This window comes from Oculina patagonica, chromosome 13, assembly GCF_052425735.1.
Source record: "Oculina patagonica isolate OP01 chromosome 13, crgOcupat, whole genome shotgun sequence".
Classification (NCBI taxonomy): domain Eukaryota; kingdom Metazoa; phylum Cnidaria; class Anthozoa; order Scleractinia; family Oculinidae; genus Oculina; species Oculina patagonica.
The window spans coordinates 7321380-7349255 of NC_135770.1; the positions used below are offsets into that span (position 1 = coordinate 7321380).

Genomic DNA, 27876 nt, shown 5'->3' on the forward strand with positions numbered 1-27876 from the left:
CAGTTGGCGTTGATGTGACCACAGCCAATGCAACTAAATAATAAAACTAAATAGAGTACTAACAATTAAAATCACAATTTAGAGTCTAGTTTGCCTGCATTTTATTAAGAAAATAACACGTTTACAAGTCAATGCATCACGACAGAAGAAGTTTATTAGGAACAGCTAATAAGGCGATTTAAATGTATATAATAATTATGTACCTGTTTTCTTGAAGTAATAAATTCTTACAAATTTGTAAATCATGAAAAACCGTTTAAGTTTCTTTTGTAGTTTCTTTGGCAATTATAACTTCGAAAGAATATACCACGTGCTGAAAGGTGAACATCAGATACAAAACGTTTTAACAGAAGCCAATAAGTTAAAGTGTAAGTTTTTCAATTTACTTTAGGTTGATCACTTAGTAGAAAAAAAAGTATGAACGAAGTCTTAGAATGTCATACAGTACTGTTTTCAAAACGTCCACGAAAGAATAACAGGTATCAGCAAAAAAGGATCAGGTATAAAATGTAAATCTTCTGAAAATTGTCACAGCCTCTACATTGCCATCGGAGGATTCACTGCGTGCCATGGGAACGATATCCGTGTCCTCTGTTCGATCTTCAATCTTTCCTGCAAGAGTACGAATAAAATTTTCACGAATAAGTAGTTTGTCGAGTGTAATCCGGGGGAGACAACATTTTTCAGAAACCACTGTTTCTCGCTGACATTTAAGCACCTCCGAAACATCGGAAATAGTTCGAGCGTGTCTCGAGCGTAGTTCGAACTGTGGTGTAACGTTTCCTACTTAATGGTAGGGTAAACATTTTAAGAGTTACTCTTGCCTGGGTGGGGGATAGAATAGAATAGAATAGAATAGAATAGAATAGAATAGAATAGAATAGAATAGAATAGAATAGAATAGAATAGAATAGAATAGAATTGAATTGAATTGCATAGCAGAATAAAACAAAGTTTATTAGTTTATTAGCCAGTTGCTCAAGAGCACGGATTTCAACTATTAACTTTTAAAAGACACTATAGATGCACAGTTCCTTAACTCTTCATAAAGAGAATGCCAGATAGTTCCAGCAGAACACGAACGAATGTTGCGTCAGAGCAGTTTGAAATTCAGGCAGTTGTAGGTTGTCTTTATTTCAAGCAAGAAAGCTGTGAGTCTGAACTCTTAGAAAATAACTTATTTTAGTGGTGAGAGGTCAGGTAACATGATAACACATGCAGACAAAATCAGTAAAAAAAAAATAAATTACACTGTTAAAGAAGCTATGTCACGGCAACACATTTTGAAAAAAATGGCAAAGGTTTTACAATTTAATTTGTTGTTAGAAACTTGTCTTAAGAGGAAATCCGCCAGGACTTCGAGTAGTTATTGGAAAAAGTTATGTACCAAAACTATTTACGCCTGATTGCAAGTTTTTGTGTTACTGCTTCAAATATCTTATCGAAAGAAATCTTTTCTAACAACACAAAACATCGAAAACAAATTTCGAAGTTCCACTGAATTCCCATGTATCGCTTAAAAGATGTGAGCTTTTGCCCATAGCTTGTAAACTTTGAATGTCATTTTCTCAGACTCGATAAGAAATTGTTGTACCAGAATTATTTCCACCTTATTGCAAACTTTTTTGTTACTGCTTCAAATATCATATCAAAAGAAACCTTTTCTAACAACACCAAACATCGAAAACAAATTCCGAAGTTCCGCTGAATTCCACTGAATCGCTTAAGACGAATTTACAAAATGGCTACACGTAAGATTTTGCCTATACCTTGTGAACTTTGAAATTTATTCTCTCAGACTCTGATAAGAAATTGTTCTTGGTGTTATCACGGATAATTGCTTATATCTTTACCTTATATTAAGGGTAGGAAATAACGCAATAGGATTTAAATTATTCTGGTAATTAATTTTTGTTCAACTTTAATTTATATTACTCGACTTCCTAGTGGATTCCGTCTTAAGGTCGCGCAGGACCCTTGCTCATTAATAATATTGATTAGCCAAATTACTTGTTGGAGTGCTATCTTGTAAAGCTTTAATTCACTACATTTTGAATATTGATTCCTCTAAAATTCAATAAGGATACTCAGGGATGATGGAATGACATCATGATTGTCCTTTTACTGAGAGATGACTGTTGTCTGTGATGTTTCAAGCCCTTAAATGTTTAACTGAAGACAATGCGATTTTGTGTCCAAGTTTTCAGCTAACACAGCGCACCAAAGTAAATGATTATATAGCCTAGTGACAAATCGTAACTTCTTTTGTGCTCCCACTAGAACGAAATTTTCGATTTCAAAAACTGCTACAAGTTAATGGCTTCTAAGAGAGCAAAAATGTGAAATCTAAACTTTGAAACATGCTATCTTCATTTTGAGAAGGAAATTTAAAAATTCGCTCTAGCCAGAACACAATAGAGTACACCAAGTTTATGTTCCTCGCGAATCAACTCTTGAAATTCTATATCGGCGGAGAAAACTTGGACACAAAATTGCAGGATTTTCCGCTTCCGAAGACCTTCCGAGTCAATGTTTACAACAACTTGTGATATATTCAAAGCTGTGAATCTAATTATGATAATTCCCTATGTTCCAGCGCACTTGGCACAAAGCTGAGAACAATTACTAGTAATTACTTGTACAAAGGAGTTTAAAAACAAACATTCTCATGAATATTTCGTTTGTTGTCGGCTTCAGTCGTCCTGCAGTTCGTGCATACTCTTTAAATAAATACATACTAATGATTGCAAGGGTCCTGCGCGACCTTAATCTCCATTAGTCGAGTCCATTCTTGGTAATTTTCGCCTTTTTATTACCCCTTTGTTGTTTTCCTATGTTTGAAAACTATCATTTTGGGGTTTTCTTCCATTTGAAAGGAATCGGTAAAATGACTTAATATACCGCGACATTGCTTCTTTAAACATATTCACCTACCCCCATGTTCCTGTCTCGTCCCCTTTTTTCTCCTCATCATAACAGCAATGAAAACGGACAAAATTAGCAACGTCACAGGAACGACAATGCACACGACAATGATTCCAGTTCGTGGAGCACCTCTTGGAATGTTCTTCAACAAGCACGTGACGCCATCGCGCTTTAGCTTGTACCCTTTTGGACACACACATTTAAAACTGCCAGATGTGTTGCGACAGTAACTTTGTTTGGAGCAGTTATGTCTCCTGACCTTGCACTCATCCAGATCTATATTATAGCAACAGGAGGAAGATTATGACACGAGAAGGGGGTAGCAAACACGATTTTGCAGCAGATTTCCCAGCCTATAATATTGTCCATAATAAAATAACTGCTGTAAATTGGCAGATACAGTCAACTCTTTCTAGAACTGACCGCCACCAACTGTCCGTCTTTGAGTGGTTTCCACCTTATAAGGAGATTGATTACAGTACCATGACTGAAAAACGGTAGGAACGAGACAAACTTTTTCGAGATCTGAAAAGCAGAAGTTACCGAAAGTGAAGCCCTTTCTGAGAAAACTTTACCTTCTTCTCACATTTTTATTAAAGGGAAAAATGATGATGATAATGATAATAATGATGGTAAAAATAAGAAAAGTAACCTTTGAAGTCACTTACCAACACATTTATCGTTTTTCTTCTTGTAACCTTTAAGGCACACACAGTCATAGCCCTCGTTTTTGTTTTTGCATTTCGAAGTCGCCAGATCACATTTGTTAGCTCCATTCTTGCACTCATTAATGTCTTCACATCCCTTACTTGCCCGGCGATACCCATCTTTGCACTTGCATGTGTACGAGCCAAATGTGTTCTTGCAAACTGTTTTACTATCACCACAGAGGTCTTGTTGCTCACATTCATTGATGTCTGCAAAAATATGGTATAAGATGCACAAGTGAACTTATCAAACATTACAATGAAATACGGGGTATGTAAAGTGAAATAAAGCAGCCACCCCGCTTACAAATATCCAACTAAACTCAGTGATTTTAAATTAACAAGCTTTTTACATACATTACAGACACAGGCTACAAGGTTAAATTATCTACAGCTCTCTGAACGTAAATTAATAAAATGTTATTCACTGACCGACACATTTATCTTCAGTCTTGTTGAAACCCGTTCGACAAACGCAGAGGTGGCCTCTAATTGTGTTTTGACATTTTGAGGTCGTTTCATTGCACTCGTGAGCATCAGTGTTGCATTCGTCGATATCTGAAAGTGAAGTCATTTCTGAAAAAAAACTTTACCTTCTTTCCTTATTTTTATTGAAGGAAAACAAATAAAATATGCAATTGTTATGATCACTATAACTATGACGATGATTATGATAATGATGATGACAATGATGATGATAAAAAGAAGAAAAGAAACCTTTGTAGATACTAACCAACACATTTATTTTTTTCTTTCTTGTAACCTTTAAGGCACACACAGTCATAGCCCCCATTTTTGTTGCTGCATTTCGAAGTAGTCAGATCACATTTGTGAGCTTCATTCTTGCACTCATTAATGTCTTTACATCCCTTACTTGTCCGGCTATACCCATCTTTGCACTTGCATGTGTACGAGCCAAATGTGTTGTTGCAAACGGATTTATTATCACCACAGAGGTCTTGTTTGTCACATTCATTGATGTCTGCAAAAATCTTAAGATAAACACCGAGATCCGTCCAGTTTACACCAGCCGTAAGATCAAAGACACAATTAAAGTGAAGGAACAGAAACCGCCCATCGTAAACCAACAAAGCGCTGTTTATTATTATAAGTGTGATCTGTGTGATGCAGATTACGTCGGCTATTCTTGTCGACACTTGCACCAGCGCATCGAAGAACACAAAGGATCGTCTATCGGACATCACGTGAAAGAGCAACATGGAAAGGAGCCACACAACATCGAGAAGAATTTTAAGATTTTAAGGAAGTGCCAAAGCAAGCTTGACTGTTTGATTTTTGAAATGCTTTTTATTAGACTTCTGAAACCGAAACTTAACAAACAGAGTGACTCGCTCCGCGCGAAATTATTTGTTTAGATATTTTTAGGTATTTTAATGTTCTTATTCTCGTCGTCTTTTTCGCTTGCTTTACGTTTTTAATTATATCTTTTACAACTATGCATGCCATTCGCACAAAGTTATTTTTTAGCCATTTTTAGCCTTTTTATTCTTATTGTCTATTGTTTGTATGTACATATTTTAGCGCTTTTACTATATTTACACATGTAATTTTACTAACACCTAACTTGAAAATGACCGTCGAACGGTCGAAACGTCGTTCTAATTTTTTAGCGTTTAATTTCATTATACAATCAATATTATTATTATTATGATTACTATGACTATGAGGATGATAATGATGATGACGATGAGGGGGTGATGATGATAAAAGAAGAAAAGAAACCTTTGAAGACACTTACCAACACATTTATCTTTTTCTTTCTTGTAACCTTTAAGGCACACACAGTCAAAGCCCCCGTTTTTGTTTTTGCATTTCGAAGTAGCCAGATCGCATTTGTTAGCTCCATTCTTACACTCATTGATGTCTTCACATCCCTTACTTGTCCGGAGATACCCATCTTTGCAATTGCATGTGTACGAGCCAAATGTGTTCTCACAAACTGTTTTACTATCACCACAGAGGTCTTGTTGCTCACATTCATTGATGTCTGTAAAAGTATGGTATAAGCGCCAAAAATTAACTTATCAAACTTTACACTGAAATAAATAAGTGACATAAACAGCCACCCCACTTAAACAACCATGTATCCAACTAAACTCAATGATTTTAAATTAACAGCCTCTCTCTATTACATTACAGACACAGGCTACAAGGTTACATTGCCTTTAGCTCTCTGAAAGCAAAAATAATAAATAACATGATATTCACTGACCGACACATTTATCTTCAGTCTTCTTGAAACCCGCTCGACAAGCGCAGATGTGGCCTCCAATTGTGTTTTGACATTTTGAGGTCGTTTCATTGCAATTGTGAGCGTCTATGTTGCATTCCTCGATATCTGAAAGTGAAGTCATTTCTGAGAAAACGTTTCCTTTTTTCCTCATTTTGATTAAAGGAAAACAAATATGACATATGATGAAGATTATGATGATGATGATGACGATAAAGAGAGAAAAGAAGCCTTTTGGAGACACTTACCGACACATTTATCTTTTTTCTTCTTGTACCCTTTAAGGCACACACAGTCATAGCCCCCATTTTTGTTTTTGCATTTCGAAGTAGCCAGATCACATTTGTTAGCTCCATTCTTACACTCATTGATGTCTTCACATCTCTTACTTTTCTGGCGATACCCATCTTTGCAATTGCATGTGTACGAACCAAAGGTGTTCTTGCAAACTGCTTTACTATCACCACAGAGGTCTTGTTGCTCACATTCATTAATGTCTGCAAAAGAATGGTATAAGATTAAAAAAATAACTTATCAAACTTTACACTTTAATATATCAAGTGATGCGAAGCAGCTACCCCCCAATGATTTTAAATCAACAGGCTTTCTCTAATACATTACAGACACAGGCTACAAAGTTACATTGCCTTTAGCTCTCTGAAAGCAAATAAATAACATGATATTCACTGACCGACACATTTAATTTCAATCTTGTTGAAACCCCCTCGACAAACACAGATGTGGCCTCCAATTGTGTTTTGACATGTTGAGGTCGTTTCATTGCAATTGTGAGCGTCTATGTTGCATTCATCGATACCTGAAAGTGAAGTCAATTCTGAGAAAAAGTTTTCTTCTACCCTTATTTTAATTAAAGAAAAACAAATAAGATAATTATGATGACGATGATGATGATGATGATGATGATAAAAGAAGCCTTTGAAGACACTCACCAACACATTTATCTTTTTTCTTCTTGTAACCGTCAAGGCACACACAGTCGTAGCCTCCGTTTTTGTTTATGCATTTCGAAGTCGCCAGATCACATTTGTTAGCTCCATTCTTGCACTCATTAATGTCTTCACATCTCTTACTTGTCCGGCGATACCCATCTTTGCACTTGCATGAATAAGAACCAAATGTGTTGTTGCAAACTGCTTTACTATCACCACAGAGGTCTTGTTTCTCACATTCATTGATGTCTGCAAAGTATGGCATAAGATGCAAAAAATTAACTTCTCAAACCAGTTTACACTGAAATAATTTATATCAAGGGTCGGACAGCAGCATCACCACTTAAACATATCCAACTAAACTCTGTGATTTTAAATTAACAAGCTCTTTCTATACATTACAGACAAGGGCTACAAGTTAACAACATTTTTAGCCACCGAACGCAAATTAATAACATGTTATTCACTTACCGACACATTTATCTTCAGTTTTGTTGAAACCCGCTCGACAAGCGCAGATGTGGCCTCCAATTGTGTTTTGACATTTTGAGGTTGTTTCACTGCAATTGTGAGCGTCTATGTTGCATTCATCGATATCTGAAAGTGAAGTTATTTCTGATAAAACGTTTTCTTCCTCCCTCATTTTTATAAAAGAAAAAAAAATATGATAATTATGATGATGATGACGACGATGATGAAGATGATGATTATAGAAAGAAATGAAACTTTTGAAGACACTTACCAACACATTTTTCTTTTTTCTTCTTGTAACCTTTAAAGCACGCACAGTCATAGCCCCCGTTTTTGTTTTTGCATTTCGAAGTAGCCAGATCACATTTGTTAGCTCCATTCTTGCACTCATTAATGTCTTTACATCCCTTACTCGTCCAGCGATACCCAGCATCTTTGCACTTGCATATATACGAACCAAATGTGTTCTTGCAAACTGTTTTACTATCACCACAGAGTTCTTGTTGCTCACATTCATTGATGTCTGCAAAAGTAAGGTATAAGATCAAATATTAACTTAATTATCAAAAAAAGAACGCTAATGATGATGACGATAATAAAAGAAGAAAAGAAACCTTTTAAGACACTTACCAACACATTTATCTTTTTTCTTCTTGTACCCTTTAAGGCAAACGCAGTGATAGCTCCCGTTTTTGTTTTTGCATTTCGAAGTAGCCAGATCACATTTGTGAGCTCCATTCTTGCATTCATTAATGTCTTCACATCTCTTACTTGTCCGGCGATACCCATCTTTGCACTTACATGTGTACGACCCAAATGTGTTCTTGCAAACTGCTTTGCTATCACCACAGAGGTCTTGTTGCTCACATTCATTGATGTCTGCAAAAGTATGGTATAAAATGCAAAAATTAACTTATCAAACATTACATACTACTTATTAACCGAGAGTGAGGTCATTACAGGGGAATCTCAGACCGAGGCCTTCATGTATTTACCGAGCGATAGCGAGGTCAATAAATCAAGGCCGAGGTCTGAGATTCCCCTTGTAATGACCAAACGGACGAGGTTAATAAGTTATTTATTATATGGCGTTTTAGCGCTATTTTAAACTGAAATATCTAAAAAACACCGAGGTGAAACTCGCTCTTGCTCTCTGTGGCTCTCTTCGTCGCTCATACTAAAGAAGTATCGGTATGCTAATATTTTTCTTTCAGTTGTTGAATAGATAGTTACATTTTGTCGGTATTTATTGTCATTCTCGCAATTGCGCTAGTAGCTTTTACTCACAACTCAAAAAACCGCCGAGCCGAGAAAATTTTTCATAATGCCCGGTCATTACAAGAAAATAATGCCCGCTCAGCAGCCAATCAGAGCGCGCGTACTATTGTCGCCATATAATAAAGTGAAATATGTCAAGTGACAAAAAGCAGCCACCCCACTTGTACATATATCCAAACTCAGTGATTCTAAAATAACAAGCTCTTTGCATACGTAACAGACGCTGGCTACAAAGTTACATTATATTCAGCTTTCTTAACGCAAATAAATAACATGTTATTGACTGACCGACACATTTATCTTTAGTCTTTTTGAAACCCTTTCGACAAACACACAGGTGGCTTCCAATTGTGTTTTGACATTTTGAGGTTGTTTCATTGCATCCGTGAGCATCAGTGTTGCATTCATCAATATCTGAAAGTGAAGTCATTTCTGAGAAAACTTTACCTTCTTCCCTTATTTTTATCAAAGGAAAAATATGATAATTATTATGATTACTATGATGATGATGATGATGATGATGATGATGATGATGATGATAAAAGAAGAAAAGAAACCTTTGTAGATACTTACCAACACATTTATCTTTTTTCTTCTTGTAACCTAGCTATTTTGGGCGGTTTTCTGACGTTTGGAAAAAATTTTGAAATCCAAGATGGCGGATCCAAGTTGTCGGCTGTTTTGACATTATTTTGTAATTGTCACATGACATGACGTCATCATCCCGCGTGACGTATACCAAAAGATAGATTTTTGGACAGACTATATATCATCTACGTTTCATTGTGATTGCTTAAATATTCTGGAAGTTACGAATTCCCCCCCCCCCCCCACGGTCTTAAAATATCCAAAAAAGCCCGGTCTGAATAGGGTTAAAGAAACCCAAAAATCTTCCGCATAAATGAAACGGTCCGTCCTATTAGTACCAACGCCGTTCAACAACGGCGCAGCTGATTTATACTGCGAATGGCAGCGCTGGGTAAGTTGTTTCGATATTTACTCAGTGGCTTCCGAACTAGCCGAAAGGGACGACAAGGTCCAGCGAGCGACATTCCTGCACTTCCTTGGTTCCGCTGTGCAATGAATTTTCAAAACCTTGCCTGGAGTACACAAGAAGCTCGATGACGTCAAGCGAGCACTGGAAGATTACTTCGCGACTAAAAGAAACGTGGTTGTTGAACGATACAAGCTTCCGTTTGAGAGAACAGAATCTAGAAAAGCCAATCGATAGTTGTCTAACTGCTCTCGGAGAATAAGCGAAGTCATGCGAGTTTGGCTCCCTAGAAGAAGAAATGATCAGAAATCAGATCGTCGGGAAATGAGCGAATTAACTCTGACGAAGACAATGAAGATGGCCAGAAGTGAAGAGTCGTCAAAAAAGAATGCCAGCTACTTGCAAAGGAACAAAGGAAGACCCCATTCCAGTCGATCAAGTCGACGCCAAAAAAAAAAAAAAAACGGATGGAGGAAGAGACAAGAAATTCATCTGTTTAATAAAAACACCTAAATAATTGCATTCACGGCAATAATTGCATTCTCGTATCCCACTCATATACTACCGTATATGAGTGGGATACGAGCTCATATACCACGGCCTGTTAACCAATCAAAACTCAGGAATTGCAATATACCGTGGCTAGATTATAATAATAGCTAGTATATTTATAGTTCATACCTGGTGGTTGTCGAGAACTGTCATAAGCTACGAGTCCCATAACTTTATCGATATCAATGAAAACAGCACCAGTTCCTTTGGCAATGGAAGCGTTAAGTTTGTAAATCTCACCAGTAGTCCATTCAGAATAAAATAAAGACGAAGAAAGAAAAGTTACTCCAAAAAAATGTGTGCCACTTTGTTGAAAGAGTAATTTTCTGTTGTTGCCTTGGTAATCGACAGATTCTACTCTGTCCGTTCCCGCATCCACCCAGAAGACAAGTCTGTGTCGTCTGTCAAGGTCAATCCCGTTTGGCCAAAAAAGATTGGACGTTACTATGGTAACGCGTAGCGTACCCGATAAGGTGGCTTTCTCTATCTTTGGAGTTCGTCCCCAGTCCGTCCAGAACATTGACCTGTTGAGTAAGTGACATCACACTTAATATTTATTAGCCTGCAAACTTTTCGTCCCCCTGTTCTTTCGCACCCCCCCCCCCCCTACTTTTGTAGTGGAATTATGGGACTGATAAACATTAGTCACGTGACATAGCACATGGAGCGAGCAACAGTTGAGCGAACGCGAGTCCTCCTTCTTCTTCAGTTCTTGTCGAGTCAGCATCTCTTCGTTAACAGTTAAAGTGTATATAAAGTTGTGTTTACAGTTCATTCTCGCAGTGGTTACTCTCAATTCCCCCGCTAATCCCTTTACAAGTGGTGGAGAACCCAAATTTCGTCGAACTCATCATGCATGCCAGCTACAATTGAAGAATTGCAAGGCATCGTGGCTGGACTTGTCAGCGTTGTGAAAGACTTAACAACAAACGTAACTCAAGTAACCCAAACAGTCGGCAACATGGCCGAAGCCGTTCCAGCACCAGTTCAACACGAACATACACAAGGTCTTCGGATGCCTTCGATGCAGCTTCCTTCGTTTCGTCGAGATAGTGTGGTACAAGACGATATCTCGGAATTTCTGGAGCGGTTCAACCAGCAAACCTCACATCTTCCCGCCGGAACACGTTTCTCCCTTCTTGAACAACAGTGTGTTGGCGACTGGCCGAGATCTGTGTTGTCAATAGCAAAAACTACAGAGGGCTACGCAGATAAAGCGGTAGAAGACCAATTTAACATTTGCATCGAAAGATTACGTGCAGAATTCGGCGAATCAAAAGAAGACAAGTGCCGCCGATTAGCAGCCGAGTTGAGCGCCATTCAACAAGAGCGTGGCGAGTCAGTGGAACAGTTTGCGTTCAAATACAAGAAACTACTGCATCAATTGGAGAAACTTGGCGAAAAGATTGCGAAAGATTGTCCTACCTTTGTTATTTCACAGTTTATTTCTAAAGTCAAGCCCATTATTGCTCAGCAGCTCGTTGTGAAAGCATCAGAATTTGAAACCCTCGATAAAGCAGTCGAAGCGGCTCGTCGTGTTGAGTTGTCATTTCAAACTCCGCCCGCCGCCTCGAAACCAAATCAGTCGCTCGATGAATGGAAAGTTACACCACCGAATGCGTTTGTTTCCTCAACCTCCATGAAATCTCAAGATCAGCACTCCCAACGACAGCAGAGGGCTTGTTACACTTGTGGAGAAACAAATCATCTGTCGAGGTACTGTCCAAAATACCGCAAAGACACGTCAAAACAACCGGAGATATGCAGAAATTACAATCGATTTTCCAAATCTAATTGCGAGGAAGACGGCAACAAATGCTCATATGGCCGACAACACAAGTGCCAACGCTGTAACAAGTGGGGCTGTAAAGCTATCAAACACTCAGAAAATCGCCCATCAAGCACATCTCGCAGCGCTGTTCCATCTGATGAGGTAAATTCTCTTAGGCAGCAACTCGTAGTCTTGTCTACTCGTCTGGAAAAATATGAAGCTCAGTGTACGGAGAAATCCTCGACTTCTATTCCTGCAGGATCTGAAAACCAAACCTCAACCTCAGCTTCACGACCACCACCTCCAGCTTCATTTGATCAGCCCTCAACACCTACTCCATTATTTGGATTACCTGCCGTTACCATCCCTGCACATTCAGCAAAGCCAGAAACTCAGTTGTGTCAGCGTAATATTCTGTGGACCTCTGTTACATCTGCAGGTGAACCACTGCCCTTGCCATTGGATAGTTGTTGTTCTGTATCTCTTGTGAGCAAAGTACATGCTGATCTTGTTGCATCCAAACGACCTGACCTCAAGTATTGTGCCCTTGAAGAACACATTTACCTCTGCAGATTCAAAGTCTGATCTTAAAGCAGTTGCCACTATGCAAATCCCCATCACATGGGAAAATGAAACAGAAACTGTCTTTACTATGCTCGTAGTTCCAGGTCTCGTCTGGCCAATGCTCTTTGGAGAGAACCACCTTCATGCGACTCAGGCATTGGTTGATCATTATGCTCCGTCCATCATCTTTCGCCATCCAAGTATGCAGTTTCGAGTCCAGTGCTCGCTTGACAATCCACTTCAAGGTTTTGCAAACATCTCTGTACCCAATAGTTCCTCATCGTGTGCAAGTGGATCAACATCGCAGAAGCCTCATGTCAGTATTACATGCCTTCTTACCGGAGCACCACCACTGGGTGTTCACAAGCATTCACAATCCCTTCACCGTGGTCTTAATTTTGTTACGGTCTGTGTCACCCTTTCTGCAGCTTTAATGGGATACCAAGTAATGCGTCAACCGCTTTGGATTGAGGGTAAAGTGACATTCAACCAGGTGTCAAGGTTCTCAGTGGTCCCTTTGATCTCAGCCAAATCTCAAGTCATGTGAAACCTGAAACAGCACGCCCTAGCAGTGATCCGTGCTACAATGCTCAGCTCATAGACCTTGCTGAAACACCAGATTCAGTTCTAACAGAAGAAACTCCTGACATGCACATCACATACTGCACAACACTGGCAGTGGAATCTAAGTTGAAGAAGACAAGTATCCCTGAGAATGTCATTCTAGGAGATGTTAGAGACATGACAAAGGATGATGATGATGTTCTCGAAGAAGCAGCCGACACTACTGCAAAACAACTTGCAGATGGATGGCTTACTTGGGCAAATACTCAGCAGCCACCTGCTTCATTGCAACCTCCAAAGGAAACTGAACATAAACATTGTGACTTAGACTTTTGTGCTCCAAAGCAATGGCAACTTTCAGTCCAAGTGAAAGAAATGGAAGATTCTGGTCTCAACTCATCCATATTGTCTCCTTTCTGTGATGCCCTACCAGAATTTGATTGTCAAGGTCCTGAGTTTCCTCCAGAAGAAGAGCTGACCTGTGACCCTTACTCATCTGCCTACAGTGATGCTATATTTCATGCCTTGGATTTAGATGGCCCAGAGTATTCTAATGTTGATGAAGATATCATGAAGAGATTTAAGGAACTTATCAGTCAGTATTCTACTGCATTTGCCCTCCCTGGTAGTCCACTCGGAGCTGTTAAGGGGTTTGAGCATAGAATTGACACAGCTGATGCCCCTCCCATCTATCGTCACCCATACAAGAAAAGCCCAGAAGAACTCAGAGCAATCAAAACAGAAATCGAGCGAATGCTTAAGCTAAAGATAATACAACCAAGTCATTCAGAATGGGGTTCCCCATGCATCCTGGTCCGCAAACCTCCAGAAAAGGGTAAACTGCAACCTCCAAGATTTGTGGTGGACTATCGCCGCCTCAACAGTGTGACACAAGGAGATGGTTACCCTATCCCCTCTATCTCTAGCGTTCTTGATGCTGTCAGCCAAGGAAAAGTATTTGCGAAATGTGACTTGGTCAGTGGTTACTGGCAAATTTCTATCCGGCAATCGGATCAACACAAAACTGCATTTTGTACACACCTGGGACTGTACGAGTTTCTCAGGCTTCCCTTCGGATTAAAAACAGCACCAAACACATTTCAGCGGATTTTAAACACTGTATTTGCAGATTACTTGCACAAGTGGCTTGTTGTTTACGTGGATGACATAATTCAGTGGGCAATGACAGACGAGGAAGCCCTTGAACATTATTCATTGTTGTTTCAGAGACTGGTTAAAGTTGGTATGCAACTGAAACCTTCCAAGTGTACATTCTTCGCAAGGGAAATCGAAATACTGGGACATCGGATCACCCAAGAAGGTCGAACACCAATAAGCAAAGGAGTAGAAGCAATCTTATCTATGCCCACACCAACTAACACTTCTGCAGTCAAGCGTTTTCTTGGACTTTGTGGATATTTTAGAGACTTTATTCCATGCATGTCTACCCGAACACAAGCCTTGCGATCTCTTCTCAAGAAGGGTGTGTCATTTCAGTGGACCGAAGAAACAGCAAGAGAGTTTAAAGACTTGAAGCAAGCAATCACTGGCCCAGATGTTATGTTGTTCCATCCTGATTGGAATGCTCAGTTTGAATTACATGTGGATGCTAGCAAGCTAGGATGCGGAGCAATGTTAGCTCAAGAGAAGCATGGCATACTTCGCCCCGTGAGATTTGCATCCCGAGCATTTACACCAGCTGAATCACGTTGGACAACGATGCACCAGGAACTCTTTGCTGTGAAATGGGGACTTGAACAGTTTCGCTCTTACATACTAGGCCGAAGAGTTAAAGTTGTAACCGATCATGCGAATCTTAAATGGTTGACTACCATGGCACCACAACAGGCAAAAGTTGCAAGATGGTGCATGAGCATGGCTGAGTTTGACTTTTTCATCGAACACAGAAAAGGGGAAAGAAATGTTGTTCCTGATGTTCTCAGCCGTCACCCTGTAAAAGAAAACATTCCTGAAGACAATGTTGTTATACCTCCAGAGAACAGTGTTATCGCATTTATGATTATCGCAACCTCAGTTGATGTTCCACACCACACCCCTGAACTTGTTCATGTAACATTTAACAATACTATGGCTTGTTTACACAATGCATGTCTTATACCTCAAGCTGATTGCCTCGACCCAATCTGCCTGGCTACTGCTCCAAAGAGAAACAAATGTACAAAGGAAACTCAAAGCAAAACTTCTGTTACAAACCAGACCAAGACTCCTCAAGTTGGTACATCTCAACAAAGTCCATCTTCAGACTGCGACTTTCAAGACTTTGAAAATTTGGAATCTTTAAACCGGAATCGGTCAAAGTTTGCTAAGAAACAGCTACAAGATTACTGGTTAAATCTGCTAAGAAAGTTTCACAGCTCAAATCAAGATCTTTCTGCATTTAAGAACATTCCAAAGGAACACTTGCAATGGGTTAAACAAATGGCAAAGCGCTCAGCTGTTATTGACGGTTTGTTAATGTATCGAGATGAACTTATGGAGGACCCAAATCACTATCGTATTATGGTTCCCAATGACATTCAACTTCAACGTCATCTCTTACGTGTATATCATGATTCACCTGTGGGAATGCATCGTGGACGCGAAGCTACTTATGGATCTCTTTCTTATGACTTTTATTGGCGAAATATGACTAAGCATGTGAGGAACTGGATCGGGCGTTGCCCTGCCTGTATCAAATTTAAGTCTATTGATCCCAAACATGGACCAATGCAAATTCGCATATACGACCGTCCCTTCAGCACCATTGGTATAGACTATGTTGGACAATTGCCTTCTACCCCAGCTGGTAACAAATGGATTCTGACTGCTGTTTGTCCCTACTCTAATTTCTTGCGGGCAATTCCGGTCCCAGATAAACAAGCAACTACTGCAGCACGAGCTCTGTTTAATGATGTTTTCCTGCAATACGGATTTCCAGCAGTCTTACAAAGCGATCAAGGAGGAGAATGGCTTAATGCGGTATTACGCCAGCTAACAAAACTTCTCTCAATTGAACACATTGTTACAACAAGTTACCGTCCACGGCTAAATGGAAGTACAGAACGTGTTCACAGATGGTTGAATGCAGCAATAGGAATTTATTGTGAGAAACACCAGGAACCCTGGGAAGAGTTTCTGCAGCCAGCTGCATATGCTCACAATGTATCTCCAATTCTCACAATGTATCTCCAATTAGTCCATTCTTCTTGGTATTTGGCCGCAACGCACCATCACCTGAAGTCATTTCTCTTGACTTACCTGAAGAAAGCCTCTCAAGAAGCACCTATGCAGAGCAGCTTGTGTCTCGTATGCGTGAAGCACAAAAACAGTTCAACAGCATCAAAGCGGATATGAAGAGAACTCAAAGAGAATATTATGATAAATCATCCAGGGGACTTAACATTGCAGAAGGAAAGCAAGTTTATGTTAGAAGACCACCTCCGAGTTCACAACCAAAAGGATCAGCCACACGGTTCATTCGTCGATTTGATGGTCCTTACACTGTTATAGGACATGTTCATGGTCGCCAGGATCTATTGCGACTTCGACACAAATTCACTCAGGATGAGATTAAAACAGTAAACATTGAAAAGATCATTGTTGTGCCAGATGAACTTTCAGAAGAAGTAGATTATGATCTCAGAAATAATGAAGAACCACCATCTAACACAGAGACAGTTACCCCTCCTGAATTACCCACTCGAAAGAGTGCAGCAATTGATCCTGATTTGGCAAAGTTAGCATTTGCTTTTGGACATTATCTGAACAGTCTACCAGGTGCAAAGGCATATGCATCAGAAGCCTGCAAAGTGGTGTACCAGCAGATTCCAGATGCACAGGAAATTTTGAAACGTTGCGGAAAACTTAAAGGACTGATTTCAAAGTGCCCTTATCTATCCATGTCTGGAGGCTCACATGGAGGATCTTACTTGTTAAAACTTGACAAAGACATGTTTGCAACTTTAGTTTCAGAAAACTAAAATCCCTTTTAAGAAGGGGTGGACTCATGAGGATTATAGACTGTTAAGATTTTCTTGTTAGCTTTGTTTCAAATTTATTCATCATGTACATTGTAATCGTTTGTCGTAAGTTACTCCCTTAAAGAAGGGGTGGACTGTAGTGGAATTATGGGACTGATAAACATTAGTCACGTGACATAGCACATGGAGCGAGCAACAGTCGAGCGAACGCGAGTCCTCCTTCTTCTTCAGTTCTTGTCGAGTCAGCATCTCCTCGTTAACAGTTAAAGTGTATATAAAGTTGTGTTTACAGTTCATTCTCGCAGTGGTTACTCTCAATTCCCCCGCTAGTCCCTTTACACTTTTTCACCCCAAACTAAGCTATATAATTAAAAATATAACACAAACAGCGGTGATAAACATTATGAAAATAATGTGTTATATTTTTAATCAAGTTACGATGGCCTAAAACCAAGAGTCTATAAGCTATATAATGTAAGGCAAAGTTGCACTGGATATATTTATTGGAGGCAACATCCATACCATTTCTGTTACAGAACGTGGTATAACCTAGAAAATCAGTTAAAATCCGCGCTCTTTAGCCATTGGCTTAACAACTAGTTCATACTCCTTTGTATAGTTTTTTTTAATCGTACTGTTTTTGACTACTCTATTATATTCCATTATATTTTATGCCATCCCATTCTATTTCATTTCATTTCATTCCATTCCATTCCATTCCATTCTATTCTATTCTATTCTATTCTATTCTATTCTATTCTATTCTATTCTATTCTATTCTATTCTATTCTATTCTATTCTATTCTATTCTATTCTATTCTGCAGGCAGGAAAGCCAGATTTACCCGGGTCTGTCTTTCTTAATATACATTCACCAGAAAATATAGTTTTGTTTTAGCGCTAAATCCCAGACGTTTCGGCACTGCTGTCCATTCATCAGTGGAACTAATTTGTCTAACCTTGTTGTGAATTTCCACGCTAGAACGAAACTATAATTTTCTTGTGAATGTATATGAAGGCGCTACAAAGTTTCAACCTTATTGTGGGTCTGCTTGTTAGAACCAATCACTTACGGCTGTGAACTCGGCCCAGCTTACTGCGCATATGTACATATCGCAAGTTTTTCGCGCTCTTTAAGTATATTTGTTTCAACGTTCCACCAGTTCAGTTCAAGTTTAAGTTCACGTTCAAGTTCACGTATCCTTATCGGATATTTATTAGCCTGCAAGCTTTTATCATATTCTGGAATAAGGAGCCTTCTCTAAACTAAGCTATAAATGGTAAGGCAATGTCGCACTGGATATATTGATAAGAGACAACATCTATACCATCTCTGTTACAGAACGTGGTAAAACCCTGACAAATCAGTTAAAAACCGCTTCGATTCGATTCCATTCCATTCCATTCCATTCTATTCTATTCTATTCTATTCTATTCTATTCTATTCTATTCTATTCTATTCTATCAGGGATTTGATCCTGAATAGATTCGATAAAAAAAACTCTCCTCATGCACTAGGAAAGCAAAATCTACCCGGGTCTGTCTTTCTTAGTATGCATTTACCAGAAAATTATAGTTTTGCTTTAGCGCTAAATTCCAGACGTTTCGGCACTGCTGTCCATTCATCAGTGGAACTCATTTTCTTACCTTATTGTGAATTTCCACGCTAAAACGAAACTATAATTCTTTGTGAATGTATATGAAGGCGCTACACAGTTTCAACCTTATTGTGAGTCTACCTTTCTTAACCTCGATAAACGAACGACTGAAAGTTAAGGTAGGGAAATAAACCACATCACGTTTTAAAAACCAGAAAAACATTGAAGTCTCCTCCATTAAACTTACCCATAGCTAGGATCAAGAGCAATTCCTCTTGGCTTATCGAGACTTGAAGAAACCAGAATACGTTTGTTATTGCCCTCTAAGTCTGATACCGATATCGTATCGTTTGTTCTATCAGTCCAGAACAATAGCGATGAGTTCCGCTCCACTGCAAGACCATCACATATTCCTGTGTTATTATGGATCACTGTAATACTTGATCCGTCGATATTAGCTCGTTTGATGTTTTTTTCTCTTACGTCACTCCAAAATATGTAACCCAGGCTGTAATGGATGTCTAAAGCGACAGCTCTTGATAAACCCGAAATGACTGGATGGGATGTGGCATTGTTGTAATCCACAGCGATTATCTGCGTTGTGATTGATGCTAAAATACACGGAGAGTTGCACGGGACTACCAAAGCTAAAATGATAGAGGAAAATAAAGGAGAAAAAAACCTAAATAAAGAAAAAACTGTAGTCTGGAATAAAATCTTCAAAGAATTCTAATGACTATTCGTGAACCAAGGAACATTCCGAATGATAATGGCCACTAGTCTTCTAGGGACCGTTACATGAGTTATATTTGAATAGCTCGCTGCGAAACTATGCCAAATGACTTTTTGGATGAAAAATCGTTTTTTCCTTCAAACGTGCCTGAATTTTTGCAAGTGGTCTTCAATTTGGTGGCAACACATTGTCCTTTTTTCCGGTGGGGGTGGGGGAGAATTTACTCGGTCGCTCAAAGACGGGATCTGGAAATGAAAAGATATTTATTTTGCAAAAATAAATGGGTTTATGTAGCTTGTTTCGTAAGTATTTCCCAGCTTCCGGTGTAATCCCTTCCAACGAATACTTCCGGTCACATTTTACGGGCTCTTACATGTACATGTAGGTCTTGCAGGCGTGGTTACATCGCCCCTTTTCCTCATGGCCGGCTTTCAAGTAGTCAAGTTAATTTTGCTAGGTTCGAGCAATCAACTTTAATCGTTTGTATTCTTCAATCTGTGATCCATCTCTTGCAGCCTATCGAAGTAACGAGTGGCAAGGATGCTCTATTTACAAGTTAAGTATTTGATTTTTGGTTAGATTGCTAGCAATATGACATATAACTTTATAGTTTCACGGCGCCGGCTATCGAGCGACTGAGGGCCTCTCTGCCTTACTTTCTATTAGTAATTTATAGCGAACAAGCGCAATAGCTCTCTTTTATGTTTACCGTGAATTGCTGAACGTTTTTGTCGCGTAAGGCCTGTCTGTATTGCAAACGGCGTTCTTTTGGCGGTGTGTTTTTACACCGTTGTAAGCCAGCTTGCTTGCAGCATACTATATCGACAAATCTTTGATAATTGGCCTTAGTGGCTTCGTTTGTTTGTTGTCCCGTAAAGGGCCGCGTGGGGTTGCCCTTCGAAGAAATTTATTTCAAATTCAAAGACAAAACATATATAATCATGGAGAAATGCAGAAGCAATTTCTAGATGGACTTTTTATATCAAATTGTGTTGTACTGATATCGCGGGAGTGTTAACCACATTGTACACAGTATTTTGTTACAGGTTGAGTCTACCTATATTTTACGGTCATATTGCTACTGTGCACATCCCTCCACTATTCTCCCATTATTCGCCTTCTCTCACGGTAAATATTCTTACAGGGGTTAACTTATCGAACATGCGTTGGGGACTTATGTACATGTCTATCAAATTGTATCATACAGATATTGTGAGAGTTTAATATGTTAACCACATTGTCGGCTTGCCTATACATGTACTTTACTTGTACACTGTTCTGTGTTACATGTTGCGACTACTTATATTCTATGTTTACTACTTCTATGCTACAGACACGGTGTTGGATATTTGGGTAGAATAATTCTTAATTTTACCTAGTTTCTACCCCTTTCAACTGGAGTGATTTATACTCCATTTTTGTCAGGTTTTCAAGTTGGGGTTTATTATATCCCACTTGTGCCTGTACAACATTCCACGGTGTAGAATTATCCTTTCGGCCAGGCATTGTGTTTGCATTGTCCTGTGCCATTCATGTGTTACGCACCGTTGTGTTGATAATTGTTATCACACACAATTGTTATATATCATTATTATTTTTATCATTGTGTTCCCAGGTAATGTTTGCTCAAGATCCTTAGGGCTGAGACCAACCATGGTCCAGGGGGAACTAAAGGGTAGCCAGTTTTCAGCTTAATTGCACGCTCCTCAAAATGTGTGTGTACCCAGAAGGGTTATCTTTTGTAGTGGACGAATGCTTATTTGCCCAGGAATCTATGCTGAGAAGGCCCCCCCATGATACCCCAGCCCTGATGAAATACGGCTCCGTAATCCGGTAGCTGGCTTCGCAGGGAGCAGATGCTTCCACTTGAGCGGCTCTGTACTGAAGACATACCACTGTCTCTCCAGAGCCAAGCCTGAACTAGCCACAACTTTGTTTTGGTCTCCTTATTTTCGCCACACATTTGTTTGTTATGGACGTACAGTCTTTTGGCTTCACTCAGCATGGGTCATGATACTTATTCGGCGGGAGCAATACTGCTCTGTGCCATTCATGTACCAGGTTATGCTGTTGCATCATTATGTATGCCTATTACATCCTTGTGGTGTTATAGAATTTTGTGGGCCATATGTTTATGTCGTCCTATCTTGTTGTTGTGTGGTTCAGGGGGCACCTATTTTTGGCTATTGTTTCTTCAGGCATGCACGGTTTACCACTGTCCATCCAAGCTCTAAGCGGAACTTTGCGCTACTTTTTCTTGTTTACATTCACAATACGGCCTAAAAGTTTATTTTCGTTGCCAGAATTCCTCCTAAAAGAACACAAAGCTACTAAAGCAGAGTAGCCAAGAGGCGTCGATTGGTAAGCAATACACCTTCAGAAATGCCAGGACACCCACACCCTGTTGTACAGAGTCGCTTGGGTGGAGGCGTTTGTGCAGGGGCCAAAATGTTTCGCAAAATATCCAGCTATTCTGAATATCTTCCTCTAGCATAGCGCAGATCTTTTGTGCAGGGGCCAAGAGTATCTGCGTTATGTTTATCTACTATAAGGCTATAGGTGGATTTCACTGTCAAGTCGCGAACAAATAAATCCAAAACTATTGAGTCAAAAATTACAAGTAGTAGAAAACTACTATATAAACTACTTGTCCAAGTCTCAGGTCTGTACGTTATTCAAAATGCTCTAACTTAAAGACGGCAAATGATATCGAGCTAAAAGCCTTCAAAAGGATATATATTATGCACGTCTAATTGCCATTGAAGGATAAAAAGTCAGGGGTCTTGCGATTCTAGGCTTTCGAATTTTGATTACATCACGTCAAAACCAAGAATTCAAGAATGCAAAGCACAACAATATCCATTTTATCACCTGTTTATTAGCTCATTAATTCAAAGAGTGGGTCACTATGTTAATCATTCCTGGAAGTGATGTTTGTTGATTACTAGGAAAGTGTAGGTACAAGTGTTCAATTCTCAATGTTTAACATATCAGCATAGAAGGATACTGTAAATTTTGTCTTAAATATTTTCTGATCGGCGTATCAGGTACAATCTTATGGATTTGGGCATATTATCGTACCTCAGCTTCTGCTTGTAATGCCCTTTCCTTAAATTCCCCCTTTCGTTTGCTCTTTGTATAATAAAGATAAGGGCAGGTTCTATATTACTCTTGAACAAATCTTATAAAGTCATAAAACCATCTTTGCACTGGGTAAGATATTTTTCTTTTGCTTTATAAAATCAAAATGTACCGTTACTTATTTTGGTTTATCGAAGAAGTCAAGATTAAACTACCATGACTGGAAGTAACATACTTATTCATGTGATACTGTAAGGGTAAAAACTGTTCTCATGGAGTACATATATGCTGACATTTTGGAACCTTTGATGACATTCAACGGTATCATTTGGCTGTCTTATGATATTTAGCTTTTATTTTTGGCCAACTACCCATTTGGAGGTTTTATTATTATTAGCTTTACAGGTTGCTTCAGCTCCGGACAGTGTACCTCAAGTCCATTAATGGCCTTCAACATTTTGGTACTTTTCCAAATAGACAGTTCTCTTGCTGACCTGCAGTTATTTGCCCTGTACCTGATATTCCTCAACCCTTCAGGAAGTTGTGTACCTTGATTTTTCTGCCTCAGCAAATGCAGCTCATGATGGTTTCTTCTAAGGAGTCCAGCTACAGAGGGCTGAACTGTCATGCAATGGCCAAGCCTGAGATAGATTTGTTGTCTTTACATGTGGTTATATAATTTCTATGTTGGAAGCATATGTGCAGGGGCCATTTGTTTCCTATTCTTGCAAATAACTTGTAATATTAGCAAAATTTGGCAGTTTATAAAGATCATAATCAGTTTATCAAACCAAGTGTGCAGGGGCCACTCGGTTAAGCATGGAAACAATTTTCTTTTAAGTGATATAATAGGGCTGAGCTGTCATGCAATGGCCAAGTCTGTGATAGAATTATGTTTAGTCTCATAATTTACCAAATCGCAAGCATTTGTGCAGGGGCCATTTGTTTCCTTTTCTTGCGAATAACTTGTAATATTAGCAAAATTTGGCAGTTTATAAAGATCATAATCAGTTTATCAAACCAAGTGTGCAGGGGCCACTCGGTTAAGCATGGAAACAATTTTCTTTTAAGTGATATAATAGGGCTGAGCTGTCATGCAATGGCCAAGTCTGTGATAGAATTATGTTTAGTCTCATAATTTACCAAATCGGAAGCATTTGTGCAGGGGCCATTTGTTTCCTATTCTTGGGAAAGCTTTTAACATTAACAAAATTTAGCAGTTCATAAATGCCATAATTAGTTTATCAAACCATGTGCGCAGGGGCCACTGACTTGGTTAAAAATGGAATCAATTTTCATTTTTGTGATATAGTAGGGCTGAACTGTTATGCAATGGCCAATAATCTGAGATCTACGTGTAGTTGCTGTGTTTGGTTATATAATGTGAGCACATTTGTATTGGTATAAAGCAATCAATAGTTATTACAATTTAATATAAGTTAATGCCCTGTAGGAGGGGCTAGAGCTTGAGCCTTGGTTCCTACCCAGATTTCCTACCAATTTTTCCCTATGGGGTTTTTTGTGGCAGGTTTTTTCTGGCCTCCGTTTACTTACTAGTTATCTAGTATGTAGTTGCTCAGCTCTGTTTAGGTCAATCTTTAAAGGGCGTAAGTCAAAAGAGGCTTAGTTGAAAACCAACAATTTTTATAATTGTCACTAATCTTAGCAGTATATGTATATCACACTTGTGCAGGGGCCAAGTGTTTTTAGGCAACAGTTTACAAAACCACCTATCAGTGTGACTGACGACGTGCACAGTCCACTTGGACCGCCTCACAGGTATGGTTGTCGGTCATCTTAAGAGTGTGCTCCCAGTTTCATGTCCTTTATTTGGGCGATGTATACAATCTTATATCATGTTAGGAAAGTAGGTCATGGGTATTAGTTTAATCCTTGGCTTTATCTTAGACTAGCAATTCCATCAGTCCAATCTATTTCCGGATTACAGTCTCAGCCATTGTCCTACTTCCAGCCATAGAGCAGGGTATTTTTAATCATAGGTTAGAATGCAAACTCTCTGAGTAAGCTCAATAGCACTTCTGGAAATAGGCAACTTCTACATATATTATCTTGAAACCAACAAAATAGTAATAGATCGGAGCATAACATAAAAGCAGCGATATACATTGTCAAAATTTTTCGGAGCAGTATTGTAACTGACTATTGTCATTCAGATTGCTAATAAGTCTAACCTGTAAGTGCGCTTATCGAGTTATTAGGTTCATCCTTAACTACAGTTGTCCTAAGGATTTCCAGTGGCCATATTCTTTACTGTTATGTGCCAGATTTCTCTATCCCCCTTACCTACTGACAATTATGTGCTCTGGAGTTTCACAATGTTTGTGTTCTTCGTCTGTTGCTTTGGCTTCGGGTGGGGGTGCCCGCTCACTCGTACCTCATGGCGGGCTGTGGCGGGTTCTCCCTCACCTTTGCTGGGATAATAGTTTAAGGTTTCCATATTTTAAGATTTCTATCCTTGATATAAAAATAAACGGCCACACCCGTGGCCAAAATCTGCCAAATGGTAGTCTTGTCTTTCATTATCCCAGCAAACAGAGCTTCGCCAAAGCAACACATACATACTTGTTTATATGCATAGCATTTAATCTAGTAGGAACAGGATACATAAAAGATATTTATTTTGCAAAAATAAATGGGTTTATGTAGCTTGTTTCGTAAGTATTTCCCAGCTTCCGGTGTAATCCCTTCCAACGAATACTTCCGGTCACATTTTACGGGCTCTTACATGTACATGTAGGTCTTGCAGGCGTGGTTACATCGCCCCTTTTCCTCATGGCCGGCTTTCAAGTAGTCAAGTTAATTTTCCCCTCCCGCCCCTCCCTCTGTTCTGTCGTCGTTGATTTGGGTTGGCGGGTTGTCCCTCACCTTTGCTGGGATAATAGTTTAAGGTTTCCATATTTTAAGATTTCTATCCTTGATATAAAAATAAACGGCCACACCCGTGGCCAAAATCTGCCAAATGGTAGTCTTGTCTTTCATTATCCCAGCAAACAGAGCTTCGCCAAAGCAACACATACATACTTGTTTATATGCATAGCATTTAATCTAGTAGGAACAGGATACATAAATTTCTTTAACTACTTTGCGACGTAAGCTTACGTTTGAATTATTTTGGCGCGCGAGGCCGAGTCAACGTCAGGATTTCGTTCAGGCCAGTTGAAAACTCACCCTTTGCATGAAGTCCGCTAATTTCCACTTATTAGGTGGTGGAAGGACATCATTAAGTCTCTAAACCCGTAAGTGACTAGCATATCTCAAAAAAGCGAGATGTGTTGCTGTCCGAAGATTGCTAAGCCCTGCCAAGGCTGGCGGTAAACTTGGCGATCGAAGGCGCACTGAGCCAGGCGAGAACTAGAAGCAACTTCTGTTCAAAAAAACGTTATTTTCTTGAAATTTTGGCCCATTTGCCTCGAGTTGCCGTATTGAACGTTTGGAAATAAGGAGGTGCTTTTAGACTCTACAAAATTCTCTTAGATTTAGCCCTAGGTGTTACCGTGTTTCAGCTACTCAGGGATATTCCATAATAATCTTTAATGGATACGTCATAAACAAAGTTCGGCAAACGTTTACTCAGTCAACGGAATATTAAAACAGAATCGACAAAAAAATATAATTTCCACCGAGAAAAGTAACAGATTGCTTAATTTAGACAAAAAATAGCCCTAAGCTGCGATCCCTTCAAGGAATAAATGGCCAGAATGTTTAAAAGAACGCCGCGGATCGTAGTTCCCTGGGCGTAGTTCGCGAGTCAAGATCATTGCGTTGCTGCGTGGCTACGGAAAGAAACTGGGGCGAAAGCGAAAACATATTATGGATTAACCTTAAGCAGCCTAAATTTGCTGACTGAAAACGAAAAAATAAACATTCGGTGAGTGCGTTTGTGGTTAGAAACTGGCGAGAGAAAAGGACAACGGCGTAAGTCGTTTTTGTTTAAGTATTTCTCGTTCCTTTTGCTATATATTTTTCATTTATTTTCACGGTTCAGGCGCTCAAGATTGTCGATCGGTCATATACATACATAACATTCGTGGCACTTATCCCTAACCTTAACACTAGCTAACCTTAACTTTACTTTACTGTAACTGCAAAGCTTAATCCTCATCTCTTGAAATTGAAAGGCTATTTGGCTTTGTTTCCACGTTATTGTTTTGAAGTGAACATTGTCCTAGTTTTTCTCGAAGACAAGGTGCAAACCAGCAATTTGAATTAGAGGACAATGTTTTTCCAATAAATTGAAGGCCATACGGCAAGAATTCAGGCACGTTTGAAGGAAAAAATGATTTTTCATCCAAGTCATTTGGCATAGACATGCAGCAAGCTCTTCAATTGTCGTTACAACTGAAATCAAAGACCAGAATGCCCGGCAAAAGGGACAAAGGGAAGAACAAAGGGAGAACCCTTGTAGAACCAAGGACTGTAACATTGAAATGAATTTGTTTTTTTAGTCTACTTTTAGTAGTTGTATTTCGCAATGTTTTCAAATAACCCGTGGGAAGCTTGATCGGATAGCAAAGGAAGTTCTGGTTACATAGATGAATTTGCCATTTTCTATCGACTTACTTTGTCGGTCAAATATGGTATATAAATATCACCAGACATTATGAACCAGACATAATGTAATTTATGTCAAGGCATAGACTGCAAAACAGTCATATCTTTTGCGAACGCGCTCGGTCTTCGAACGAGAGCGAGAGGTCTGGAGCCGTTGTCAAAACTGTGAGTGAGACTGGGGAGAGACGCAAAATTGTTTTTTCTCGCCTCGCAAAACGATCGGCGCTTAGCGCCTCAACGTTTGGCGCTTCGCGCCTTAAATAGGCGCTTTTTCGAAGAGACTTAAGAGAAAAAAACGACTGTTTTATGAGCGCTTTTTCGAAGAGACTTAAGAGAAAAAACGACTGTTTTGCAGTCTAGTCAAGACATGATGCTCACATGATAATCCTTTGGGTAAATAAAATATAAAGAAAATAAATATAAAATAAAAAGAAATATTGCTCGGAAATCACGACTGCGAAGCCGAAGACAACGTGATCTGGAAATTTAATTTGCACCTCGACTTCTTATTTTTTGTATTATATAAAAAAAATTAACACTCAGATTCGATAGTTTACTCAACAAAATTCACGTTATAGCGAGTACACATAAGTTTCCCAGTTCACGTTGTCTCCGGCTTTGCCGTCGTGATTTCCAAGCAATATTTCTTTGGGGTACCCCAGAGGACTTTAGCAGTAAAACACGTTTTGCTTTCTGGGGAGAGCATAGGTAGTAATTTTGACCAATTTCAGCGAATATAGCATAAATTGTGCAAAGAGGTGGTACAGATCATTGTAAATCGGCAAATTTACGACCTAATTTGATATTCCAGCTAGTTTAAAAGAGCAACGGGGCGAACCGATTGCACTCAAATTAATTATAATAATAATAATAATAATAATAATAA

At 39.2% G+C, this 27876-nt stretch overlaps 2 protein-coding genes across 4 annotated transcripts in view; one reads left to right on the forward strand and one right to left on the reverse strand.

The window, feature by feature from the left end:
- Nucleotides 1–27876, forward strand: part of LOC144636909 (uncharacterized) — a 264977-nt gene that overhangs the window by 173537 nt on the left and 63564 nt on the right. The gene's annotated exons all lie outside the window — the stretch shown is intronic.
- LOC144634912 (uncharacterized) overlaps nucleotides 362–27876 on the reverse strand; it is a 33030-nt gene continuing 5515 nt past the window's right edge. Inside the window, exons 4-19 of one of the 3 annotated variants that reach the window (XM_078493954.1) lie at nucleotides 18852–19251; nucleotides 10258–10652; nucleotides 8871–8996; nucleotides 7935–8183; nucleotides 7576–7827; nucleotides 7305–7430; nucleotides 6834–7082; nucleotides 6575–6700; nucleotides 6132–6380; nucleotides 5866–5991; nucleotides 5392–5640; nucleotides 4366–4614; nucleotides 4065–4190; nucleotides 3594–3842; nucleotides 2935–3201; nucleotides 362–612 (exon numbers count right to left, since the gene is read on the reverse strand). In XM_078493954.1, coding sequence (XP_078350080.1) covers nucleotides 497–612; nucleotides 2935–3201; nucleotides 3594–3842; nucleotides 4065–4190; nucleotides 4366–4614; nucleotides 5392–5640; nucleotides 5866–5991; nucleotides 6132–6380; nucleotides 6575–6700; nucleotides 6834–7082; nucleotides 7305–7430; nucleotides 7576–7827; nucleotides 7935–8183; nucleotides 8871–8996; nucleotides 10258–10652; nucleotides 18852–19251 — 3554 coding nt within the window. In that variant the 3' untranslated portion in view covers nucleotides 362–496. The remainder of the gene's footprint in view (nucleotides 613–2934; nucleotides 3202–3593; nucleotides 3843–4064; nucleotides 4191–4365; nucleotides 4615–5391; nucleotides 5641–5865; nucleotides 5992–6131; nucleotides 6381–6574; nucleotides 6701–6833; nucleotides 7083–7304; nucleotides 7431–7575; nucleotides 7828–7934; nucleotides 8184–8870; nucleotides 8997–10257; nucleotides 10653–18851; nucleotides 19252–27876) is intronic. The other 2 variants (XM_078493955.1, XM_078493956.1) reach the window with 2 other exon arrangements.